Source organism: Marmota flaviventris, chromosome 6 (assembly GCF_047511675.1).
Source record: "Marmota flaviventris isolate mMarFla1 chromosome 6, mMarFla1.hap1, whole genome shotgun sequence".
Classification (NCBI taxonomy): domain Eukaryota; kingdom Metazoa; phylum Chordata; class Mammalia; order Rodentia; family Sciuridae; genus Marmota; species Marmota flaviventris.
The window spans coordinates 153,484,336-153,506,929 of record NC_092503.1 but is presented as its reverse complement, the minus strand read 5'-3'; the positions used below and the strand labels follow the sequence as shown (position 1 = coordinate 153,506,929).

The 22,594-nt window shown below is 43.8% G+C and overlaps 1 protein-coding gene across 6 annotated transcripts in view; it reads right to left on the bottom strand.

Moving 5' to 3' along the window:
- The window catches only part of Cdkal1 (CDKAL1 threonylcarbamoyladenosine tRNA methylthiotransferase), a 596,174-nt gene that overhangs the window by 41,988 nt on the left and 531,592 nt on the right, over positions 1-22,594 (bottom strand). For all 6 annotated transcript variants that reach the window (XM_027948318.3, XM_027948315.2, XM_027948319.2 and 3 more), the window contains 2 exons: positions 5,086-5,169; positions 2,157-2,321 (listed from right to left, as the gene is read on the bottom strand). In XM_027948318.3, coding sequence (XP_027804119.2) covers positions 2,157-2,321; positions 5,086-5,169 — 249 coding nt within the window. The remainder of the gene's footprint in view (positions 1-2,156; positions 2,322-5,085; positions 5,170-22,594) is intronic.

Genomic DNA, 22,594 nt, shown 5'->3' with positions numbered 1-22,594 from the left:
AGACTGGAAAGAAGGGAGAGACCTTTACATGCTGTGTACAGGGACAGCAGTGGGTGTCTCACACACACTGCTAAACATACACTCTTACATCAACACCAAGACAGACGCGACTGTTCCCATGTAACAGGAGAAACGGAAGCCCTGAGGAGCTCTGGGCAGGGGTAAATTGGCGAGTCCAGGTACAAGCTGAGGTTCTAGACCCCAAGGCCACATTGCATCTGCACTGAGTTAGGCTGATGTCCCCGCTCAAGAGTTCCTGCACCTTTATCCCCTGTCAAAGAGCTCAAAATGCGTAGACACGATTATGACATCTATCAACCCCGTTAAACCCTATGAAAAGAGAAGGTTGTCTCTTCCTCGTTCATTTGTTTTGGTTCTCTTATCAGCAGAAACACATGTAATACTAGGAGCAATTCGCTAAGAGCCCCTTTTGATCCAGAAAGTTTGGCATATCTTTAAAAACTGACAGTAATAATGCAGAGTGAGAACAATGTCCATTTATCTATAGGAAGTCACATGGTGATAAAGACTTGCCTGGCATTTCCCTGAATGCACATCCCACAATGTTCCTGATTCTATGGCTCCATACAAGAGATAAGAGTCTATTTCTAGAGGTCCAGGTGGGACATCAGCCACCGGACCTTCCTCCCCGTATTACCTAGGACCCTGGGGCCATATGCTGAGAAAGGCTGGTGGTAGGGTGGGGCGGAAAAGTCTGGCCCCCAGAATATAAGTGAGGTCGGCCTTAGCTGTAGTTGGGGAGGGGTGAGAAGGGTGCTAGTCTTCCCTGTTTGTGATCACCACAATCTTTTAGAATGCCACCCTTCCACAGGCACATAGAAGGGATTAAACCTGGCAACGTCTTTGAGATGATAATTTGCCATTTGTTGTGAAGTCCTACTCATGGAGACAACTTGAAATCAACCTAGAAAAGTGCTCTATGTAGGAAAATGAGAAATAAAAAACTAGCCCACTTCCTTGAAAAATTTCAAAAGGATAGGCTAATATACAAAAAGCCAAGTTTCTAGCAATACAATTTAAATGCTAGATTACTGTTCCTCGCAGGACATCCATCCTAGCCTGTAAATAAGATTTTTTTTTTTTTTAAAATGAAACAACAGCAAGGTGAAAGGTTATATTCATCAGGTTTTTGCAGGATGACACCCGTCAGGATCTTGATGACAGATAGTCCATGCTATTCCACTGGGGTCACAGGGCCATGCATACGGTTCCTTCTCCTATACCTGTCATGCCCAAACTCCACTCCTGCTAGACATGAGACCTCTGCAGCACATCAGCGAGAGCACAGATGATCCTACCCTCTGTGTCACTCACTATTGCCCAAGCAAAGCTACTTTTTCTTCATTTTAATTAATATATTCTTTCAATTCATTTGAAGGGAAAGCTTTACAGAGATTAAAGCAATTTTGGAATCACCTGGCCAGGTAAATGTTTTTCTGTGTGTTAAGGCATTGCTCTGGACTTTTTTTTTGGAGCACTTAACAATTGTGTTGGAGAAGGGACATCAAATGATGCTTAGAAATGCGATACACATTTTCATTTCACACTCCATCAGCTTTTACAACTGCAGCTCAATGAGATGTGAGAGAGGACTTGGCAAACAGCCACATTTACCAAGGTATAAAATAAGGGTCAGGTTTCTTTTTCATAGAAAGAAAAGAACACGTTGAGTTTCACTCTCCAGGACGTTAGTGGTTCCCTGGCTCCACCCGAGCAAAAGGCACCATGTGGCTCAGCCTGGTCAGGGCTGCGCTAGCGCAGGCTCCTGCTGCACCATAAATGGCTCCGAGACAGGAGAACATTCTTTTCCTCATCCCCTTCAACTCAGGATCTACAGATATAGAAACAATTGGAACGGATCATCCCTGGTGGTCACATCTTTTACCTGCAGATACGGTGCCTGTCACCCTGTGCTTGTGGGAGCAGAGACAGTTCATTCCCTTTGCAGGCAGGGAAACAAAGCCGCGGGCGTCTGCAGAAACACCCCTTTCTAATGCAGGTTCCAATCTGTCTGAAGGGACAAAGCCTGGTGCTATATAAAAAGGGACTCCATGATGACAACGGGAGCCTGGTCTGGAGTCCCATGCTACAGGCCGCCGTTCCCTTGCCAGGGGGAAGAAGGCACCTTTACTTACCTGTGCTAAGCCCGAGACCTCTCCTTTTGCTAGCGGTTTGCTGATGGACGGCGTGAACACCTTGGCATCCGATACTGGCTGTCCTTTCATAAAATGCTTTCCTGACTCATGAATATCCACTTCAACCATCTTCCCCAGGAATGGAGGGTTCTTTGGCACTAAAACCTTTAAAAAATAGTTGTAAGAAAGATTGATTTTTAAAATAAACTTTTAGAACAGTTTTAGATCTATAGAAAGAGCACAGAGTTCCTGTATGCCCCACACCTAGATTCCCATATTGTTATTGATTTCTTACATTAATATGGCACATTTGTCATAATGAACGAATCAAAATTGACAGAGTACTACTAACTAAAGACCTTAATTGATCGGGTTTTTTTTTTTTTTTTAGTTGGCCCCTCATGTCCTCCTTCTACCCTGGGGTCCCATCCAAGGTGGGCCCTCACTTGCAGATGCCCCGGATGTGATTCTGTAGGGTGGGAGGCCTTTCTGGGAGGAGCCCCCGGGCAGCAGGCAGTGCTCTCCAGGCCAGAAGCCTGTCATCCTCAGGCGTGTGTGTGGCAGGCAGGCCGGGGCACCCCCAGCAGTCAGCCGGCCACTCCTGGACAGGCCTTTGAGTCACTGCTCTGCTGTCCCAGGTGATGAAGAAAACAGATAATTATGGTCAAAGCTTCTACTTTCAGTTCCTTCCAAACGAGCTGTCAGAGTAACAGTTGGAGTTGACACTTCAAATGAAGGCTGTGTGTGTGTGTGTGTGTGTGTGTGTGTGTGTACACGTGTGTGTGTTCCAGGAGAGGAAGGTTGGTTAACAGCAACTTCCTCAGTGACACCTCGGGCTGCTGTTCAGTGCTGAATGATGTCCCTGCTAATGGCCGCCACTGCCTTCTTTTGCTCTATGAGGAAACGCAGTCCTGGGAGCTGAGCTCCGTGTAGAGCCGCGGTGCTGAAGGGAACTTTGGCTCGTTTGTAGGAAACTGTCAGATGGTCTCTTTCCACAGGAGATTACTGGTAAAAGTACTTGTTTACCTCGAGCAAACGTTCCCCCTCCTTGGGGACTAAGAGGTAGTTTGTGTGCATAACGTCGCCTCACACTTCTATTTTAGTACTGGAGCAACCTGCCAGTCTTTTCAAGTTAGTATCCAAAATAACTAGGCCGATTGTAATCCAGCAATACTTTGATATTTAGATACAGTCTTCATCTCTGAAACTCATCTTATTTAGAAAAATAATTTCTATGACATTTCGGGCTTAGCTGTAGAGGAAAAAAAAAATCAGACCAGAGCCAGAAGTTCCATGGCCAGTTTCTCTGGGAAGCAAAACTGGATCTTGTCTTTCTGAGTTTGGTTTTCATAACCCTTGAGTATAATGCTTCATCAAAGACTCCGAAAAAGGTCACCTGGGTGGTGAATTACTTATGACAAGCAAACGAACTGAAAGAACTTCCGTTTTAAGATGTGAAAGTCCTTTTAAATCAGTTTTTATAAAATAAGAAAATCTCTAGAGCCAACTGTCCCTGCGAGATTTGGTACTACTCCAGGGGAAAATAAGTCCCCTTGATCTGCTGCCTTGATCTGAACCAAGGGCTCAGGGTTTTTTCTCCTCCGGTTTTAATCATTGGAAAAAGCCCGACTGCCTGAAATGGGAGGAGATGGCTAATGAGGCATGCCACTGCCTTTAAGATGAAGGGGGGTCCCCTGCTGAGGCACAGACCCAGATGGCAGGGAAGGTCGTGGAGAAGCAGCCCCAACACAACCAAGTCCTTCCCCAAGCTGAGCAGAAGGCAGGCACGAACGTGAAGGCGCTCTCTGGGAGACATTTCCTAATGAGGCTCAAGGTGGACTCACTGCTGTCCACTGGGGGCTGGCCTTGGGGAAGATGTCCCCAGGGTTACCACAGACCCACGGCCAGTCTGAGATCACCGCATGTGAGACACCAAGCCGAGGCCCCCTCAGCTACTGCGTCCGGCCTGCTATCTCAGGCAATGGCCACCCCTGCCCAGCCCTTATCTGACTGCCCATGCTGACCTCAAGAGCCTCCAGGCTCCAATTCCAGCCAGGACCCACAGGAGAAAACACTTCTCATCTGACGAGGAAGAGCAAAAAGCAGGAAACCCCTTGTGACTCTGAGAAAAGTAACTAGGATCCAGAATGATCCATGAGTGTCCCTGACCCTCACAAGAGGCGCCCCGCCAGGGAGGGGCATCCCACCTCCTTGATGGCCTCTGCCTGTTGGGCACTGAGGGAGGCCTGTCTCCTTCAGGTGCTTATGGATTGCTTTCCCACCCGGGGAGGTGGACCCGTGAGGGCTGACATGGAAGTCAGGCTCCTGGTGGGGTGGGCAGGGCAAGGAGGCTGGAGGATCCTCACGTGGGTCTTCGCAGTCGTTCACACGGAGTCGTTCTAACTTGAGTCAGGAATGGGCCCTTCTCCTCTGCTCCCAGCATTTGTATCAAGGCAGAAGTTAAGACAACAAATGCTAGAACTAAACAAAACTGCAAGCCAGCCCACTGACCAAACAAAGACACTGTCCATGACTGACAGTGAGAGGAAGCCCTGCCCTTTCACGCCGATGGCGCCCACGCAGACATCCTTCCTGTCTCTGAGCAGGTCTCTCCTCCCCAGCTTTGCCAGGCTGTGGGGATTTGGAAAATGCTAACCGCCTGGTTCCAAACTCCCCAAAGCCGAGGGCTGTCCTGCCAAAGATTAAGGAGGACTGCAGCACACTAACGACACTTACTCCTTTGTATCAATCGTACTGGAGAATAAGCCACCAAGGTAGACCCCACAGGAACTTGGCTGGATTGATGCTGCAGAACAGCCTCACTGTGGCAAGATTCGACACTTTCCCCTTCTGAATCCCCTTCACTTAAACTTCCAAAACCCTTTCTGATTTTGCAGAAAACTCAAGAATCTACTGAAGTGCCTCTTACCTGCTCATAGAAGCGATTGTGTGCAACATAGAACTTGGAATCAAAAGATTCTTCTGTTACTAACACTTGCTGTCGTTCACCAATCTGTGGAAAGAAGGGGAGAGAAAAAATGGAAAGATGAAGACAAAAACTTGAAAATCCAAGAATAAATCCAGCCCAAGTGGTCCTGGTCACAGTCATGTCCAGCTGCATTAGACAGCAGACGGGCAGATATTCAGCCTCACACTGTTCCCATCACTGACTCAAATTTCTTGAAAAACATGCACTGAGTGGTGATTTAACATTAGCATAGTATGAACTCTTATTTTCTTACATAGCTACAAAAGAGAACTTGATTGTATTTCCTCCTTTGGCATAAGATAATTAAAGCTTCTAAGACACACAAAGTCTTGTAAATATCACTTTGCTCCTTGAAATAAAGTCACAAAACAAGCCAGAACAAGCTGCTTCTAATCCAAAGTCATGAAAATATTTTGGCAATAGGAAAGGGCAGTAATGAACATTAATTTGAGTTATAAGGGACGGGACACTAAAGGAAGTGCCTCCCAAACTAGTCTCCGGGTCTTTGTGTCCAACTCAACGGCCCACGTGATGCCCAGGTATTTACTTATTATACACATTTTTCTCTGCCACAGGCAACTGTCTCTGTTGCAGCCCAGACCTTGTGTTTATTTTTGTTTTTGAGAGAGAGCAAATTTATGGGACTACATTTACAACCTAAGCATACATTTTTAATAAACCAAGAAGTCAAATCAGCCAAAACAATGGTAATGTAACTATCCAAGAAAAAGAAAAAAGGAAAAAAGTCTACCATCCCCAAGTGTGTTCCATTGTGAGACACAGCATTTAAAGTGACAATGGCTTCCCCCCACCCCAAGGTGGTCAAATGTCTGCTCTAGCAAACCATCTGTATTGAACCATGGTGCCTGGATTTGTTTCTGCTGTTGCTACTTGATAAACAGACCCTCCCAAACTGATACACACCAGTCAGATGGTTTTTAAAGAGAAATTCGTACCCCCATCTGCAGGGACTTGTCACCACACACAGGCAGTTATCATTTAGGAAACACAAACACAGCTGCACTACGTAGGAACAATGAAGAGAGTCCAGCTCCCCTTGCCACCGCACAGTGCCAGTATCCCAACATGCCACAGAGCACCTCCCAGCTTGCACTCCCTTCAGAATGGAGACCTCGTAGCAAAGGCCACGCCGTTTCTGAGAGGATACTTATCAAGACTTTAAACCAAACTGTAACATTTATCTCCTTCAGAAAATCAGGTAGCCCAAGAAGAAGAGCTTTCATGGCTCTGCATGTCAAAAAAGACGGGTGACTATGGGGTTTTGCTGTAGTGTATTATTCTTCTAGAAGGAAACCTGGGATGTTTGCACATTTCCCAGGGTGAGTTGCTTGTGACTCAGGATGAGTGTCTGTTGATGATTCTTAAGGAAATGTGCAATTAAGCCTCGTCTAGCATGAAGTTTTCAGGAAATTAACAACAATGTGAGAATAGAGAGCCCTGAACACACACACTGCTTCTCTGCTCTTGCTAGAGAGCATATGGACAGCTGAGGCCACATTTTTGGGCTGTTCCATTTCATCTGGAGATAAGAACGATAGGAGCACACACACAGACAGAGGCCTGGTCTTTCCACGGGCAGGGAACTATTTGTAGGTGACTATCTGATACTGTTTGCCAGAGGGCTCGGGGACCTGTGTGCAGTGACTGATAGTGAGTGAGGACTCTTTTCCAGCCACTGCCCTCAGCCAGGGACCTGGCCTCCCTGCTGAGACCCTTCCAGTTTCCCAGAGTGTGGAGGAGGGGCCTGGGGCAGAAAGCCCAAGGGGCACAGGAGGCTAGGGCTTTGACCAAAAGCTCCTGCAACCCATCCCGGTTGCCCTAAAATACACTAAAAAACAAAACCAAACAATAAAGAACTCCCCTGCATATTTTTTTATGAGTGAAGTTGTGTTGGAGTGAATATCAAACACAACCTTTAAGACAATCAAGTATTTCAACAAATCTTAAGAACAACAAGAATTACGAAGGGGGTGGTTCAGATAAAACTTGGAAGAGGCAACTTGGCCTTGGTGATGGGGAAGGGGCCTATGGGACGGCAAACGTGCACAAGCCTCAATCCCTCTTCCAAATGAAGCACTTCCAACTGCTGTCTCCCCGGCCCACGGGATAACAGTGTGGTTCAAGAGCCTCAGACAACGAGATTACCGTCATGAGCCCCACTTGCCAGTGTCCTAGGAGTCTTCTATTACCATGAGGAAGTCCCCAACCCCAGAGGAAAAAAGCAGGGCATCTGGAGCCAATGGCCAAGCTAGCTCTCCAGAGGCCACTAGGACCTCACCACCCAGCCTCCTATTATGCTGATGACAGGGATAATCCCTGGAAGGGGCAAAGCTCCTTTTATAGAGAAAGATGAGAGGACACGGGCCTCATCAGCATTGTGCCACATGTGCACTCACGTGACATCTGCTGAGCAGCATCCCTGACCACCTCACCACCACGGGGGGATTGTGGTGCCCAGGCAGAACCACCCACAGGGATGAAGGGTACATCACCTTGAAAATGGCCAAACAAGATCCTGCAAATACGCAAGAGGCTGAAAATCATGGTTTTCATAAAATTCATGGTTGGCAACGCCATGTGACTGTTCAGCAGGGACGACAGAGCTGGCACTGGAACTGCAGGGCCACAGAATGCTCCAGAGGGCAGCTTAGGTGGCGTTCAGGTCAGGAAGACACACGCTCAGGAGCAGGAGCGGTGGCTCTAGCAGAGCCTAGGAGAGGACACTGAAGAGGGCCTCAAAAGCACCGAGTGCCACATGTCTGGACTGGACGGGAGGGAGGGGGAGACCAGGGGTCTGCCTGTGCGTGGGCCTTCGCTTCCCTCACCTACAAGCTGAGGAGGAGGGAGACGGCCACACAAGGACTGCCCAGGCTGGAGTCTTGTCAGGCCCCAGGTTTCAGGGACTCGGATGGAGGAAGGAGCTCTCTTCTCACAGCGCACGGAGGCTCAGCCCTCTGCAAGGTACAGCTGCTTCTTACTGCCCTGAAACTAGCAACTTGAGTTTTAACACCCACCGAAGAACGCTTACGAAGTCTCTCAAAAGGCTGTGAAGTGACCGGAAGTTTCCCTAAAGAAGTTCAAAATGTCAACCAAGACTCTTCTACAATCCTAGGAAAGATGCCTCTCTTACTTCTTGTTTGCTTTCTTAAGTGAGCAATATTTATAGTTGCTCAAACAAAATGCTTATTTAATTTTTTGTAACGTGTCAGCGCTGGAGAGCTTTCCCTGGGGACTTGACCCCACTGGAGTATTCCTGCGGGTAACGGTTCCCTTCACAAAGCCCAGCTCCCGCACATCTGTCAGAGGACTTCCTAGGAAAAATCACTTTCTCCACTGACAGCTGATGAGTAATTACAAGGTCCACCTAGCTTGTTAAAGTGGGAACAAGACTGGAGGCACTTTCAAAAGTCCATAGAGCTAATTAAAGAAAGGGACGAGCTCCACAGGTGAGAGGTACAGGTGCCCAGATCTTCACTTAGTACAGCTTTACCTTACTTTAAAAAGCCATTGTACTAAAAAACTGAATTATAGTCTTGTGAAACCACCTCTGCATTTCACAGGTGGTGAAATGGTTTCACTGGAGAAAGACTGTGCGTGACTGGGGAGCTCCTGGGGCTGCTGCAGGAAGAGTGAGTGTGGTCCTGGGGCTAGGCCTGGGTGAGAAGATTCCAGAAAAGCACTGTGCTTCTCTCTAAACCACGGAGGCACAATAGAAAGGCAGTCTCCCCTGGACAGCCCAAGACCAAGAACTTGGAGGGGGCTTGGCAATCTGTTTCAGAAGGAAGCAAGGTCCTCAAGACAGGTGATGTGCTCAGCCCAGAGAGGAGGAAAGGAAGTCTCCGAACCATTCTGCCACCCTGCCTCCTGCCTAACTGCTGGCTACAGAAGACTTACAACTTCACTGATCTAATTCTGCAGCATGTGACTTTTCCTTAAGTAGAGAAACAGCTGTGACAAACAAAAAGCAAAGTTTTTAAAATTCAATCTCTGGGTGGATTTTTCACCATGTTACATAATTGGCTAGCTGTGTCATTTGTGTCACATCTCTGCTTAAAATTTCCCAAGTGCCTGAAGTTGCAAGAAACATCAGTTCTAACCATATGGCCAAAGAATATGCATAAAACACACACTTGCATTAAAAAAGCAGTGGTTTCCAATGGAATTCGGTTGCTGAATGAATGCTCATTCAAGTACACTCTATGTCCCCATTTGTCCTGAAACAAACAAAATCCAAAAGGCTATATAAGGATTTAAAGAGAGGCACTGGAAAGAATGGTTTGAAGAAAGGCAGATGCTGCCCAAAATTAAACAGACATTAGAGTATTTGGGCTAATACCATCAACTCAGTAGGAAATGTTACTTGCATTAAGTACTCTTTACTAGAAAAAGCAACAGGTTTCTTTTAAAATTATATATGGCTTTAACCATCAACTTTGCACAAAGTTTACTTTTTTCTTTCTTCTCACCTTTGTTTTATATTTGGAAAACCTGAGATATGGTTTTAGAACATAATGTCAATTCAATTTCTATTTTCAAATACTGAGAAAAATTTCAATATTTCAATCTGACAATAGTAACAAAAAAATTACAAAGGTCAGATTATATGTATTTGAGGATCATGAAAGATAAACATTTCTTTCTAGAAAATAGTTATAAGGTAGTAAAGAAATTATTTTGCTTGCCTTGAAAAGTTTCTAACAATGACTTTTCCTATCCATTATTTTCCTAAGGCAAAAAAAGGAGATTAAAACCATACATCAAAAGTTCTTATGGTCATTTATATCATGTCCTAATAAATTTGAATTTTATCTGTTTATTCTACAAAGTATTCTGATATGCTACTTCTGAAGCTAATTTTTTTTTAATTGTAGATAATAAAATATAACTTTTCTGTGTAACTCTGGGAAATGTCAAATGTCTTCCTTTAGCTGCAGTCAAATTAGTTTTATTTTTTTTCCCTAAGCTGCCTGGAACATGTTAAACTCAAGGCTGTGACCTTAAACTCTGAAATAATATTTCTAGTGTCTGTACAAGAGCCTGCCTCACTCACACCTTTAGACTAATTACTCAGTGTGCCGGGGCCAGCGAACGGCTGTGGTTACACTGGGATAAAGTCTGGTCTTGTTCTTTCCCAGCAAATGAAAACGATAACCTTTCCATTTTGACTCATCACTCACAACAGGCAGAGCATTCGATGCTGGTCTCCAGGGTACCCTGTCATTTTCCTGGATGTTTCTGTGGCCCTGCAGATGCTGGAATTAAAGAACCAGGCCTAGGGTGGGGATATAGCTCAGTTGGTAGAGTGCTTGCCTTGCATGCACAAGGCCTGGGTTCAATCTCCAGCGTGACAAACAAAACAAAAAACAAAACCCCATCAGGCCTCTTTGTGTTAAAAACACTCAACAGTTATAAGAGCAATGCCATTTAAGTATTTATTTATTTATTTGGGGTACCAGGGGATTGAACTTGGGGGCACTCGACCACTGAACCCCAGCCCCAACCCTATTTTATATTTTATTTAGAGACAGGGTCTCACTGAGTTGCTTAGTGCCTCGTTTTTGCTGAGGCTGGTTTTGAACTCGCCATCCTCCAGTCTCAGTCTCCCAAGCTGCTGGGATTATAGGCATGAACCACCGTGTCCGGCTTAAATATTTAATACAGGCTCAATGGTTAGGTGCCATGAGTGTCTTAGTGGCCCTATTATTTCTTCCCCATATTTCAGAAATAACCCACACATGAAAATAAACAAACTGCAGAACAATTTGACTGTTCAAGAGTCTTTCCTTCCAAACCAGTGGTGCAAGCCACAAAGGCCAGACTCAAAGCAGTTCAACTGCATCACACTGATCTGTGAAGCTGTGGCCTCTGTAAACCCTGTGCTTTCTCTTCAGTTGCTGGCTGGTTTTCTTCTAGCCATGTGCCCACTCTAGTGAGAGAAAGATGACTCCTGGGAATCTCCTCTTAGTTGGAGACAAAAATCTCCTTCTTCATAACAGAGCACTTTTCACCTGCTGATGGAGAGTTCATAACAATGCCACATACTTAAGTGACAAGCGATGACTGATCAGCCTCAAAGACCTACACTGAGTGCTGACTGTACCTCCAGCTTGAAACACTGCCAAGTTTTAACCAATGCTGGCACATTGGATATTCTAGAACATTCTAAGGCATTACCTACCATGCTTTTGTGGAAGTTTTAAAATGGTGGTAAGAACATAACATGAGACCTATCCTCTCCTTACCAAGACTCAGCACAAGCATGCTGCATCTATTCTTCCCTACACTGGGCAAGCGCCACACTGTCAGGAGTACGGGAAGGTGCTCACACTTGGAGCTAGGTCCTATGGCCAGACAGTGACAGCAAAATCATTCTGTGAGTTCCTACTGATGAGACCACGTGGGCCCTCGTGAGATGTGTGTGTGTGGAGCCCTTTCTGACTTAAAGCTCCTCCTAAAATGTGGACACACTCTGTTCACACTTCACCCTCCTGATCTTTCCCCGTTGGTTCCAGCAGTCGCCGTGGGCAAGCCTGGACCAGTCTGCTTTGGTGGGCTTCTCATAAAGGCACAAGAGTGTGCTGTATGGCTCAAGTACAATTTTGTCAATTATACCTCAAAAAAAAATAGTTTGCAGTGATCCCCCCTTATCTGTTGGTTCATGTTCAGCAGTTTCTGTTATTTTTTGGTCAACTATGACCTAAATATGTTAAATGGAAAATTCCAGAAATGAACCATTTCTGTTGTTTGAAATAAACAGTTTTCTGTGCTTATTTTACACAGAAATAAACAGTTTTCAGTTGTGTGCTGTTCTGAGTAGCATGATGAAATCTGGGGTTAGCCCACTCCACCCCACCCAGGACATGGATGGCTCTTTGTCTGGAGTGTGCACACTGTATGTGTTACCTATTCCTAGGTTCAGTGGAATGAGATATTGAGAGAGATGGTGAGGCCTCATCACAAAACTTTTAACTAAACTATATTGTTATAATTGTTTAGTTTTGCTATCGGTTATTATTGTTATTCTCTTATTATGACTAATTAATAAATAAAACTTCATCATAGGCATGCACAGGGAAAATAAAAATATATACAGCGTTCGGTACTATTTTTGGCTTTGGACATCCACTGAGGGCTTTGGAATGTATCCCCTGTGGATAAGGGAGGACTGCTGTATATCAAGTACTGTAATAAACAAAGTTTGAAAGTCACAGAAAGCCTATTTGCAGTAACAATGAGTTTTATATATACATAATGAGCTAGAATGCATGTAATATGTTATCTATTACTTACGTATTATACATTACCTATATAAAGAGGTAATATATAATAGGTATATATTATATAATATATATAGGCATATATAATATATAGGTATATATGTGTGTATATATATAGTGCATATATATAACTATACATTAAATATAGTATATATAATAGGTAATATATGATAGGTATATGTTACATATATAAAGACGCCTTACCAAACAGTAAGAAAACAATGGATGCTCCCCATAGAGAAGTAATTTAAAACAGAACATGCTGAAAAAGCAACTTAAAACATAAAAATCCAGATCATTTATATACATACATGAAAAAGTTCTACCTCACTCTCAGCAAAGAAATAAACACTGAAAAAAGAAATACCCTTTGCCCCAAATGAGCAAGAGTCTGTAAGAAGGAGGGCTGTGCTTCCAGGAAGAAGGGACACACACACACACGGCACAAGAGGACACACTGCTGTCAGAGCTCCTGCGCAGGTGCCTCTTGGGGTGCTTTTGGAAGTCCCTTCGCTGGTGACACAGTATGTGAGCCAAAAACAAAAGTGCGGGTGGGGTGGGAGAAAAAAGAAAGGAAAACAAAGAAAGAAAATGAAAAAGAAAACAGGCCAAAGCCGAGTTTGAGAGCAGGCTCCGTGTCAGAGGCCAGGTCACCTGCAGTCACACTTGCAGTCTTTGCTCAGGCCTCATCCCAGGGCACTGGGAGGGGGCTGCAGAGAACCCAGCACCTCCTGGCCACTACCACACTGTCCACAGCACAGGACCCAGAAGCATTCAAACAAAGATCCAGGCATCGAAGAGAAAGAGAAAGAGAGAGAGAGAGACAGGATACTTCCAGCCCCCCTGGTGGCCTGGGGCAGCTCCTTCCATGTACTAAATTATAAGAGGCTGCGTAAACTAGAATGAATGTTTTAAATCATTAATTCAGAGTTGGCGTGGATGAGGGAAGAATTAGCAGATTATTAGTTCAAATTCTGATGAGAAAGCTAAGGCTCCTTAGAGAATGTGACTTGGTCAAGGTCATGCAGATCATAGTGCCTAATCCATAGTATCAAAAATGGATCTCGTCCTGACAGGTGTACTAAGCAAGGGGCAAATTGCTCATTTACTCTGAAACTGCTCGGTCCGACACCGTGGCCACTGGCTACACACAGCTATTAAGCACTTGAAATGTAGCAAATCCAGATTGAGATGTGCTAAGCAGCAAACAGAGTAAAGTGTACACCTGTTTCCAACACTCAACAAGAACAAGAGAATGTCAGACATCCGTTAATGATTACTTTGTTTTCCTGTTAATGTTTACTTTGTTTACATGTTGAAAAGAATACTCTTGCCACATTGATCTCAATTAAATATATTATTAAAACTTATTAAAATGCCACCTTTTTAACTTTTTTTTTAACTGTGGCTACCAGATCATTTAAAATAACAACTGTCATTCATACTGTATTTCTATTATCCAGGGTTGTCTTAAACCATTATGTTGTTGTTTTTAAGGACTTAACAGAAATCCCTTATTTTGCTATTTAGAAAGGATTTTTTCGGTCACTTTTCAAAAACAAAAATTTTTAAATTCACCAGAAACAAACTATCATTGTGGCAATCATGTAAATGCAATGCTTTCTTTGATTTTAGGAAAGAACAGATACTTGTCAATAAATCGTAAAGGTGGGATTTTGGACTGCTAATTTCCTCTGGCTTCCATTTTCCTGGCTGAGTACAGTCGCCCTAAAATCTTAAGGCAAGATCTACTTGCTGGTCATTTTGAGGAAATCCAGGCGGCCAAGGAGAGGCTATCTGAATCTTCCAATCTGTCACTTGCCATTTTGTATGGCTGCAAAAGCAACCATATAAAGGACAATGGCATGGTGTTTGGACTTCAAAGGCAGAAATTGATCATTTTCAAATAAGTCAAAAATAAATATCCAAAATACACACTGCCTTTGGTAAGATAAATCTTTTATTAACCCACTTGATTACCAAAGAGCTCAGCATAGATGTGAGCCCTAAGTAACATGTGCAGCACAGCCCGCCATCTTTCAACCATTTTCCACTCAGGACTGAAGTGGAGGGAGCAGAAAGGGTTAGGCAGAAGTCACAGAGGGCCAGCTCTAATGGTGTCTAATCAGCATAACAAAGGACACGGCCACCGTCTTTCAGCAGAGGGCAATACATCTCATTAAAGAAGACTGAATGACTATTGTGCTCTGGGCTCCCTCCCAGCCCCCCTTTCTTGGCTGGGTTCCAGGACCGAGAGCTGACTGCAGAGCTTCAGCCAGGCGTTCAGGCTGCAGGCAAAGAGCCCGCTTGTGTTAGGTGCACCTGCATCTCCATCCTTTATTCCCATTCCTCTCCCGCTGCGAAAATGTAGCTTCCTCAAGCACACACAAGTCCTGTTATGCTCTTTATAAGAATATAATACGGAGAAAGGTCAATGGCCACCTAAAAAACCCCAGAGTAGTCCCCCTTGAAATATCTTTATTTAAAAGAACATTGATTGATCTGTGTTTCACTTCTATTTTGATTTTCTCTTTAACGTTACTTCCCCATCTTAGACTCAATGAAACTAAACTGAAATTCTACCAATTTTAGTGCAACCAGTAATTAGCTGGGTGCACACGGGTGTGCATATGTACACGTGTACACACACATGCAGGCACCCACCGTGTGATATAAATGAGGTAGTTTGGTTCTCCCTATTTCCTCTTACGACAAGTAAGAAAATACATGAAATGACCACAAGGAAGTAGAGGCAGCAGATAAGCAATGGGTAGCTTTTGTATATGTTAAATCAAGCATTAAAGATGACACCTAAACCAAGAATTTCTTTTTTTTTTTTCAGGGAGATTATGAAGAAAGACGAAGCTTTAAGGAATTCAAGGTACTTTTTCATATCAATCTACTTTGGGAGGAATACAGAGTGGGGAGGGGAGAAAAAGGATCAGTTTTTTTAATTTAAAAAAAATATACCTCTATTTATTTGTTTTATGTGGCGCTGAGGATCAGCCCAGTGCCTTGCACACACCAGGCAAGTGCCCTTCCACTGAGTTACACTGCAGTTATTTAATCTAAAAAAATTTGAATTCTGGTCTGTAGTTTTTGATCAGTGACACTCTTCAAAAGGGAATTTGGTAGGAGAGATGCTTTGATATATTTTAATGGCCTCTCCAGCCAAACACAATGCTGCATCGTCTACCTTTGCCAGAGCACTGCCATGGCTGTGAGCTTCTCTAGAAGGAGCTGTTTATCACAGACTTAGACAGGAACCCTGCAATCCTCCCCAGACTAAATAGCAGAAAGCCAGCCAAGTCACAGGAGTGGTGGGCAATCTCCTGAAGCTGTTCGGTGTGCCTGGGTTTCCAAGCCCAGGAAAGATGTCTGCAGCACAGGAGCTGAGACCTTGAGAACTTTCAAAGCCAAGGCCTGGGGACCTGGGGTGAGCGGTTTCATGCTGTGATACTCTGCATGTGACAGCATACAGCTAAAATAAACCTTGGGATATCACTGAAATCCCAGAATGCCCTTCTCTACATGGTGAAATTCTCAGCAAAGAGTCAGTTTCTGCCTTCCAACCCCCAGGTGGAATTTTTGCTTCTCTCTCCCACTGAATTTTTCCTGTTAGACAGGAAAAATACATACAAACATGTACATATATTTACTTCTTGCCTTGAAGACTTGTCAAAGTGTAGCATGCAAATGTAACACATTATAAATTCTATATTGCATTTTTTTTTTTTTTTGGTACCAGGGGTACTTAACCACTGAGCCACACCCCCAGCCCTTTTTATTATGTATTTTGAGACAGTGTCTCGCTAAGTTGCTTAGGGCCTTATTAAGTTGCATTTGAACTTGAGATCCTCCTGCCTCAAGCCACTGGGATTACACTATGTTACTTTTAGAGTTCAGACACACAATTTTGTAGTTTGGTCCTCAATCAGTGACCAGATCTCTCAAATGAACCATGGTCCTAGGGGGTAAGTTAGTAAGATTGTCTTCTATTTTGAGGCAAAACCCAGCCGATGGATAAGAACCTGAAGGTGACTAAACAGGGAATCAGGGAACCTCTGGTCCCTTTTACCTTTGCCACTACACTAGCTTTTTCAACTGCAAGTAAATTATTTCACTTTTGGTCCTCAGTTTTTTTACCTGAAAAAAAATGGGGGAAAGGTAGGTGGGCTATCAATAGCTTGTCAAGTTGTTTCTGGGTCAACTATTCTGTTTCTAAACTAGGAGAATCAGCAAAGGGTCCCAGTGCATGCTGGAAAAAGGGAAGTCTTCCTAGCTTTGCTGCAGTAGCCCTTCCTGTGGACACAGAAAGGGCCACTCAGCCTGAGAGTGTGAAGTCAGCCTCCCCACCAAGGCTTCTTCCTTTCCCTTCTGGTGCCCACAGAGTTTGAGGTCAACAATTTTGGCCAAAGGATAAACAGTGTAGAGCAAGTCCAACAGCAGGTGATGGAAAGAAAGGGAGCCGGTTCCTGGAAAAGCAGCGGAGAGCTTTCCTGCTGCCTGCAGGTGGGGTGGGGATGGGCTCTTGTAAGGAGCACCTGCCATACACATGCTGGGACATGTTGGGACTCACTAAGCTGCTGGCCATAAGGAACAGCAGCCATAGGCATACTTAGTCATGTCTGGTTGCAATTGATAAGGAGCTGTAAGGAGCACTAGCCATAGGCACATTAACAATGACTGGTTACGATCGATAGGGAGCACAGCTCTGTGGACATGCGCAAAGAACATGCCCTGTTGCAATTACATCACCTCACTGGACATAACCCATGGACACTGATGCTGGGAGCCATTAGCCAAGTAGGTATGACAATTTCCTTGCCAGCGTACCCCATGTTGCTGACATGTTGCAGCGACATTGAATGTAGGTGACCTTGCTCAAGGACCAAGGCAGATTAGGGTGTTCCCGGTTTTAAGATAATCGTGTTTAGGGTGTTCCCAGTTTAGGTTCCAGGTTTAAGGTTTAAGATTATTCCTGCTGGGAATAGGGCGTATCCTGCTGCCTGAGTTCCCCTTGAGTTCTCACGGGATTCAGACAGTATATTTTGGAGATAGAAGCCCAGTATATTTTGGAGATAGAAGCCCAGTGGAGGGGGATTTGGGCAGAGAACGTGGATTTCCCCAGAACGTGATTGTAGATGGCTGGTGTGAGTTCGGGAATAAAGAGTTGCTGTTTGAATCTACAAGCTGTGTGGTGGATCGTGATTGTGTGCCCAGCCAGACTGCGGCATTTGTGCCCAGCCAGACTGCGGCACACTGACTTTCATTGTGTGTAACCAATCACCAACATACAACACCAACTTGCAACTATATTTAAACCACTTGTCCTGCCACATCAACGAGGCTGCTCTGAGGACATCAGTGAGACCGGCTGCCTTGCTGTCCATCCCCAGGTGGACTCCATCATTCCCTGATGTCCAGCTGTTGGCTGGAGAGAACCTCTGGACAATGACAACATCTGCTCTTCAGCTAAGAGAAGTTGCGTGGCATCGGATTGTGTACTGTGCGTGTAGTGTTTAATTAGTGCGCATTAAATGCTAGTTGGGGTGCTCCAGCACACCCAATAATTTTGCATTAATTGTTTCTGTTTGATGATTGGTTTGAATTGATGATTGGTTTGAATATATGCTTGCATTTAAAGGCAATCCGCCTCCAAGAACTTATTAACAATGCCACATGCGCGATAGGTCTGTATTCAACTAAGGCCCAACTTTCAATACATCTTCCATTTACGATAAGAAGATAGCTCTGTGAGCCAGACTAGATGGTGCACGCCTGTAAATCCCAGTGACTCAGGAGGCAGAGTCAGGAGTATCACAAGTTCAAGGTCAGGTTTAGCAACTTGGAGAGACACTGTCTCAAAAAAAAAATTTTTTTTTTTTTAAAGAAAAGGCCTGGGGAAGAAGCTCAGTGGTAGACTAAACTGAGGATTTAGTCACCAGTTCCCCCCAAAAGAGGTATCTCTTTTTGAAATACATTCATGATTTTGATGGTACTCCTGGATATCTTTATTTAAGTAGTCAAGAGACAATTTTAAGTCAAAAATTGTCTTGTGGCTCTTTCCATTTGCTGCTTCAGAGCGGGAGTAAATTTTAGAGAGCAAAGTAGTATGAATATATAGGAATTATTCAGAGTCCAGATTATTGTTCAACATGCTAACAAAGCAGAAGGCTGTGGGAGGAACAGACTTCTGGCCCTGAGGAGCACAGCTGGGCATTCCTTCCTCCCTCCTGAGGGACCAGTCCCCCAAACCAGACAGAACCCTCTTGCTCCCATCTCAAAGTCATAACTCAAAAAGATCGTGGATAAGACAAAAAACATTTAATGCAGAAAAAGAGGAAAATTTTCCAATACTGATAAATCTGCAATTCAGTTTTCCAGTAGCTAATGGAAAGATGAATTGTGCAGCTTCTTGTCATTTCTAAAACATGATCCTGTGCCCGCCTGAAAGAGTTAAGGCTGTATGCTGTATAAATATTTATCATTCTTCTTTCAAAAAGATAAGAAAAATTTCCTCTGCATACATGAATTTCAGATTGCTAAGCAAACATGGAGATATGGTCAGGGGGCCCATCCTCTTAATGAGGATATGGTAATGATAATGATTTTTTTTTAGCCTGCTGATATGTGATCAAAACCTAGAGTTTTGATTTTATACCAAGGCATGTGCAGAGCCAGAAGCAGTTAATGCTTTTAGAAGCATATGGATGGGATGGCAGGAATACCATCAAGGGCTTAAAGTGGGACCAGGGTGAAAGATTCATTAAAAGTGATAAATAGGATATGCCTTTCCTAATGCTCTGCAATTGCATATTCAATATAGCAGACCAGTGACTATGCATTTTAACTGTCTTTATTTTTAAGAGAGCTGCCAGATTTTAATTACAGATTAAACAGTTATTTGCAAATGAGTACCTCTTCATTATCATATGAGAATCATAACAATCAACAATTCTCTGTTACTAAACAGGATGTAGGATAGCATGAAGTTTAAGAACAGGATGGGGGGCTAGGGGTCACTACAGTAAGGAAAATATCCTATTTAATTTGAGAAAACTGATCACCTTGACATTTTCAAAAATATTTATTTTTTAGTTGTAGTTGGACACAATACCTTTATTTTGTTTATGTATTTTTACGTGGCACTGAGGATCGAACCCAGGGCCTCACACGTGCTAGGCGAGAAAGGCAGTCTCTGTCGTCTTGCGTTTCCCCATGACACTGTCCTTCCCTTGGATACTGAGTGCTGGTCTGTAATCTCTCCCTCTCCTCTGCCCTCTGCTTACGCCACTGGCTGGAATTCTACTCTAAGTCCCGTTTCCTTAGCAGTTGACTAAGAATCACCACAGGGTGAAGAGAGGTTCCATGGAAGTGAGACTCAGACTTGAGAGCAGCTGCTCAGTTCCGCAACTATGACATGGGAAGGGCTGACGTTATCAACTAAAAGGCTGGAGGAGGCCCTTCAAAGTCGCATTTCAGAGTTGGTCTATTCAACGTTCTGGGTAGGTTGTAGGCTATGGGGAAATTTTTTTCAAAAGTAATCCTATTTATAGCACGTGTTTCCCTCATCAATTTTTGGAAAATCATCGAGTGTACCAGTTAATGAGGATTCTTCGGTTTTCATATAGAACCAATGTTTCAGGAGATGGAATGGTTCTCTCTGAGATAGTGTCTAACAATGGAGCTACTGAAGAGGAAAAAACAGACTTGTTGAAAACCTGAAATAACGTCCAGCCAGGCCGAAGGCTGTATCTCACTCTTCAAATCAAGCATCTCGTTTTATAAATCAAGAGGTCGGACTGTGTTCAAAACGCCTACTTTCCTCATGTGTTCAGTTTTAGCAGTTAATGAAAGGAGAGTAGAAAAGACATCTCATGAATTGAAACTGCTAAACAGAATTAAGCAGTGAAATCAAACCTAGGAGCAATTCATAACCATTTCAACCCAGAACTCTCTCTTCCTGTTTTTGATAACAGATACAAGCTCTGCAAAATAAAGTGTTGTATGCAGGGTTGGGGGGAGGTGTTGGTCAATTTATCAAAACAATCATTACCACGATACATAAAAACTGAATGTCATAAAAATGGAAATAGGGTGATACATCAAAGTGGAGGGGAAACCTCTAAGCAGAAGGGAAGAGACCTGGCCTTAAACACAATGTAGAATTTTAGAGATTTGCATTCTGCTCAAGTCTGCTTATATGAACTGAGAATACCCCCAAGTCTAAAATCGTATTTCAGTCTGATTCTAATTTAAGGAGAAGGAGCCTTGCTTATGCAGATAACTCAAGTGAACGCCAAAGCTGGGGAGTTCTCCAATCACCCTTCTCTGAGGTTTGCTTCTCAGAAACCGGCTTTCATCCGTGATGTCCTCTGCACACTGCAGGGGCAGGAAGACCCTCTGCGGGCGCTGCTCCAGAGCACACCCATCACCCTTTATAGGCAGGCAGCTTCTGCACAAATGAATTCAAAGTCATATTTCTGTCTGCTTTATTTAGACTACAATTTGGAAAAGAGACCAAGCTGATTCAGACTCGGCACTGAGGAGACGAGCCACTGAGTTAGCAGCCCTGACTGTGGTAACAGCACATCTCTTAAATGTCATCCTGGTCACCTCTCTGGATCTCGCTGCTTGGCCTCATTGCAGTACCACCAAGGTAATCACCATAAATGTTCAAACAATCCAGGTTTTAAACCGATTAATGCAGAGAAAATTGTTCTTTACTTACATGCTCTATTTGGATCCATGCAAACCAAAGCCAAAGCAAACCTTTAATGGGTCCCCTCACCATATAGTTTTAAATGACATACTTAACTCCTGTTCATCTAAAGATATATGCTAGGAAAGGATTTCCATTTTGTTTTCTCATTTAACACATAACAATAGTAAGCACTTTATTGGTATTTGCAATATGAATGCTTGGAACCCCCTCATGCAATGTGAGTCTCTGGATGAGGGCTTGGAGACCCTGAAGGACTAAGTTATGGGTTGCACAGCTAGTAGGTGACAGGTACACTGAGCCTTCAGGTGGGACAGTCTGGCTCCAAGTCTAAGCTCTAAGCCATCAAGTTATGCTGCTGCTTTAATTTTAAGGCCAAACTGTAGTTACAGAGTCACACCCAAATCCTGACCTAATCCTGGGGCTGATTCCTACAGGTGGTTGGCCATGGAGCTACAGCCATTCCTATCTTAATAGAAGACCTTTGCTAAACCAATATGAAATAGTCACAGCTGCAGTAGATAGAAGTCAACGACACCTTTAAAAAGTCACAAAGGGATCAAAGAGACTATGGAGGAGCTGCCCAGAACATGTCAAAAGAGAATACCAAACGCACTGCCACATCTAAGTCACGGCGGATGGGCTGGGTAAGAGCAGTTCAGCTCCTCCAGGTCACAGAGTGTCACTGATGCTCAACTGGATCAACAGCCTCCTAATGGGATTCTTGACTCTATTTTATGTCTCTCTGATCCATTTTCCATAATCCATCCAGAAAGAGATTTTTGAAAACTCAAGTCTGGTCATGTCGAGGCTCCACTTGAAACTCTGCAGGGGCCTCCCTCTCAGGAGAGAGCCCAGCCCCTCACGTTGCTGCACGAAGCCCTGTTCATCCTCAGCTGAGCGCCGGGGAGGCCGCAGGATGAAGATACCACGATTCATTTAACCACTTTCCTATTAATAGACACCTGGCCGGGTGCCAAGTTCTGGCTATTACCAACGGTAACACGCGTCTCTTTGGATACATGGGTGAGCCTTTCTCTAGAAGTGGAATTACTAGGTTGAAGGAAGAATATTTATGCTTATGATTTTCACATGCACAGTTAAATTGCCTCCTAAAATGGCTTTATCAATTTGTACTTTCTCACATCGCTTATGAGAGCTTTTCTCCCTACAGCCAACAACACTGTACATTAGCAATTAAGAAAAAAACAACTCTTGCCAACATAAAAGATGAACAAATATTTTGTTGTAATTTTCATTTTCCTAATTGCCAGTGAGAGGAAACACCTTTCATAAATTTATTGTATATCTTTGCTCATTTTTCTGTTGTACCTCAATTACTGGATTATAATTATTACAAATATTTTCCCTGGCTTACTGCTTATCTTTTAACTTTGTTAGCATATCATTCATTATGTAGATGATT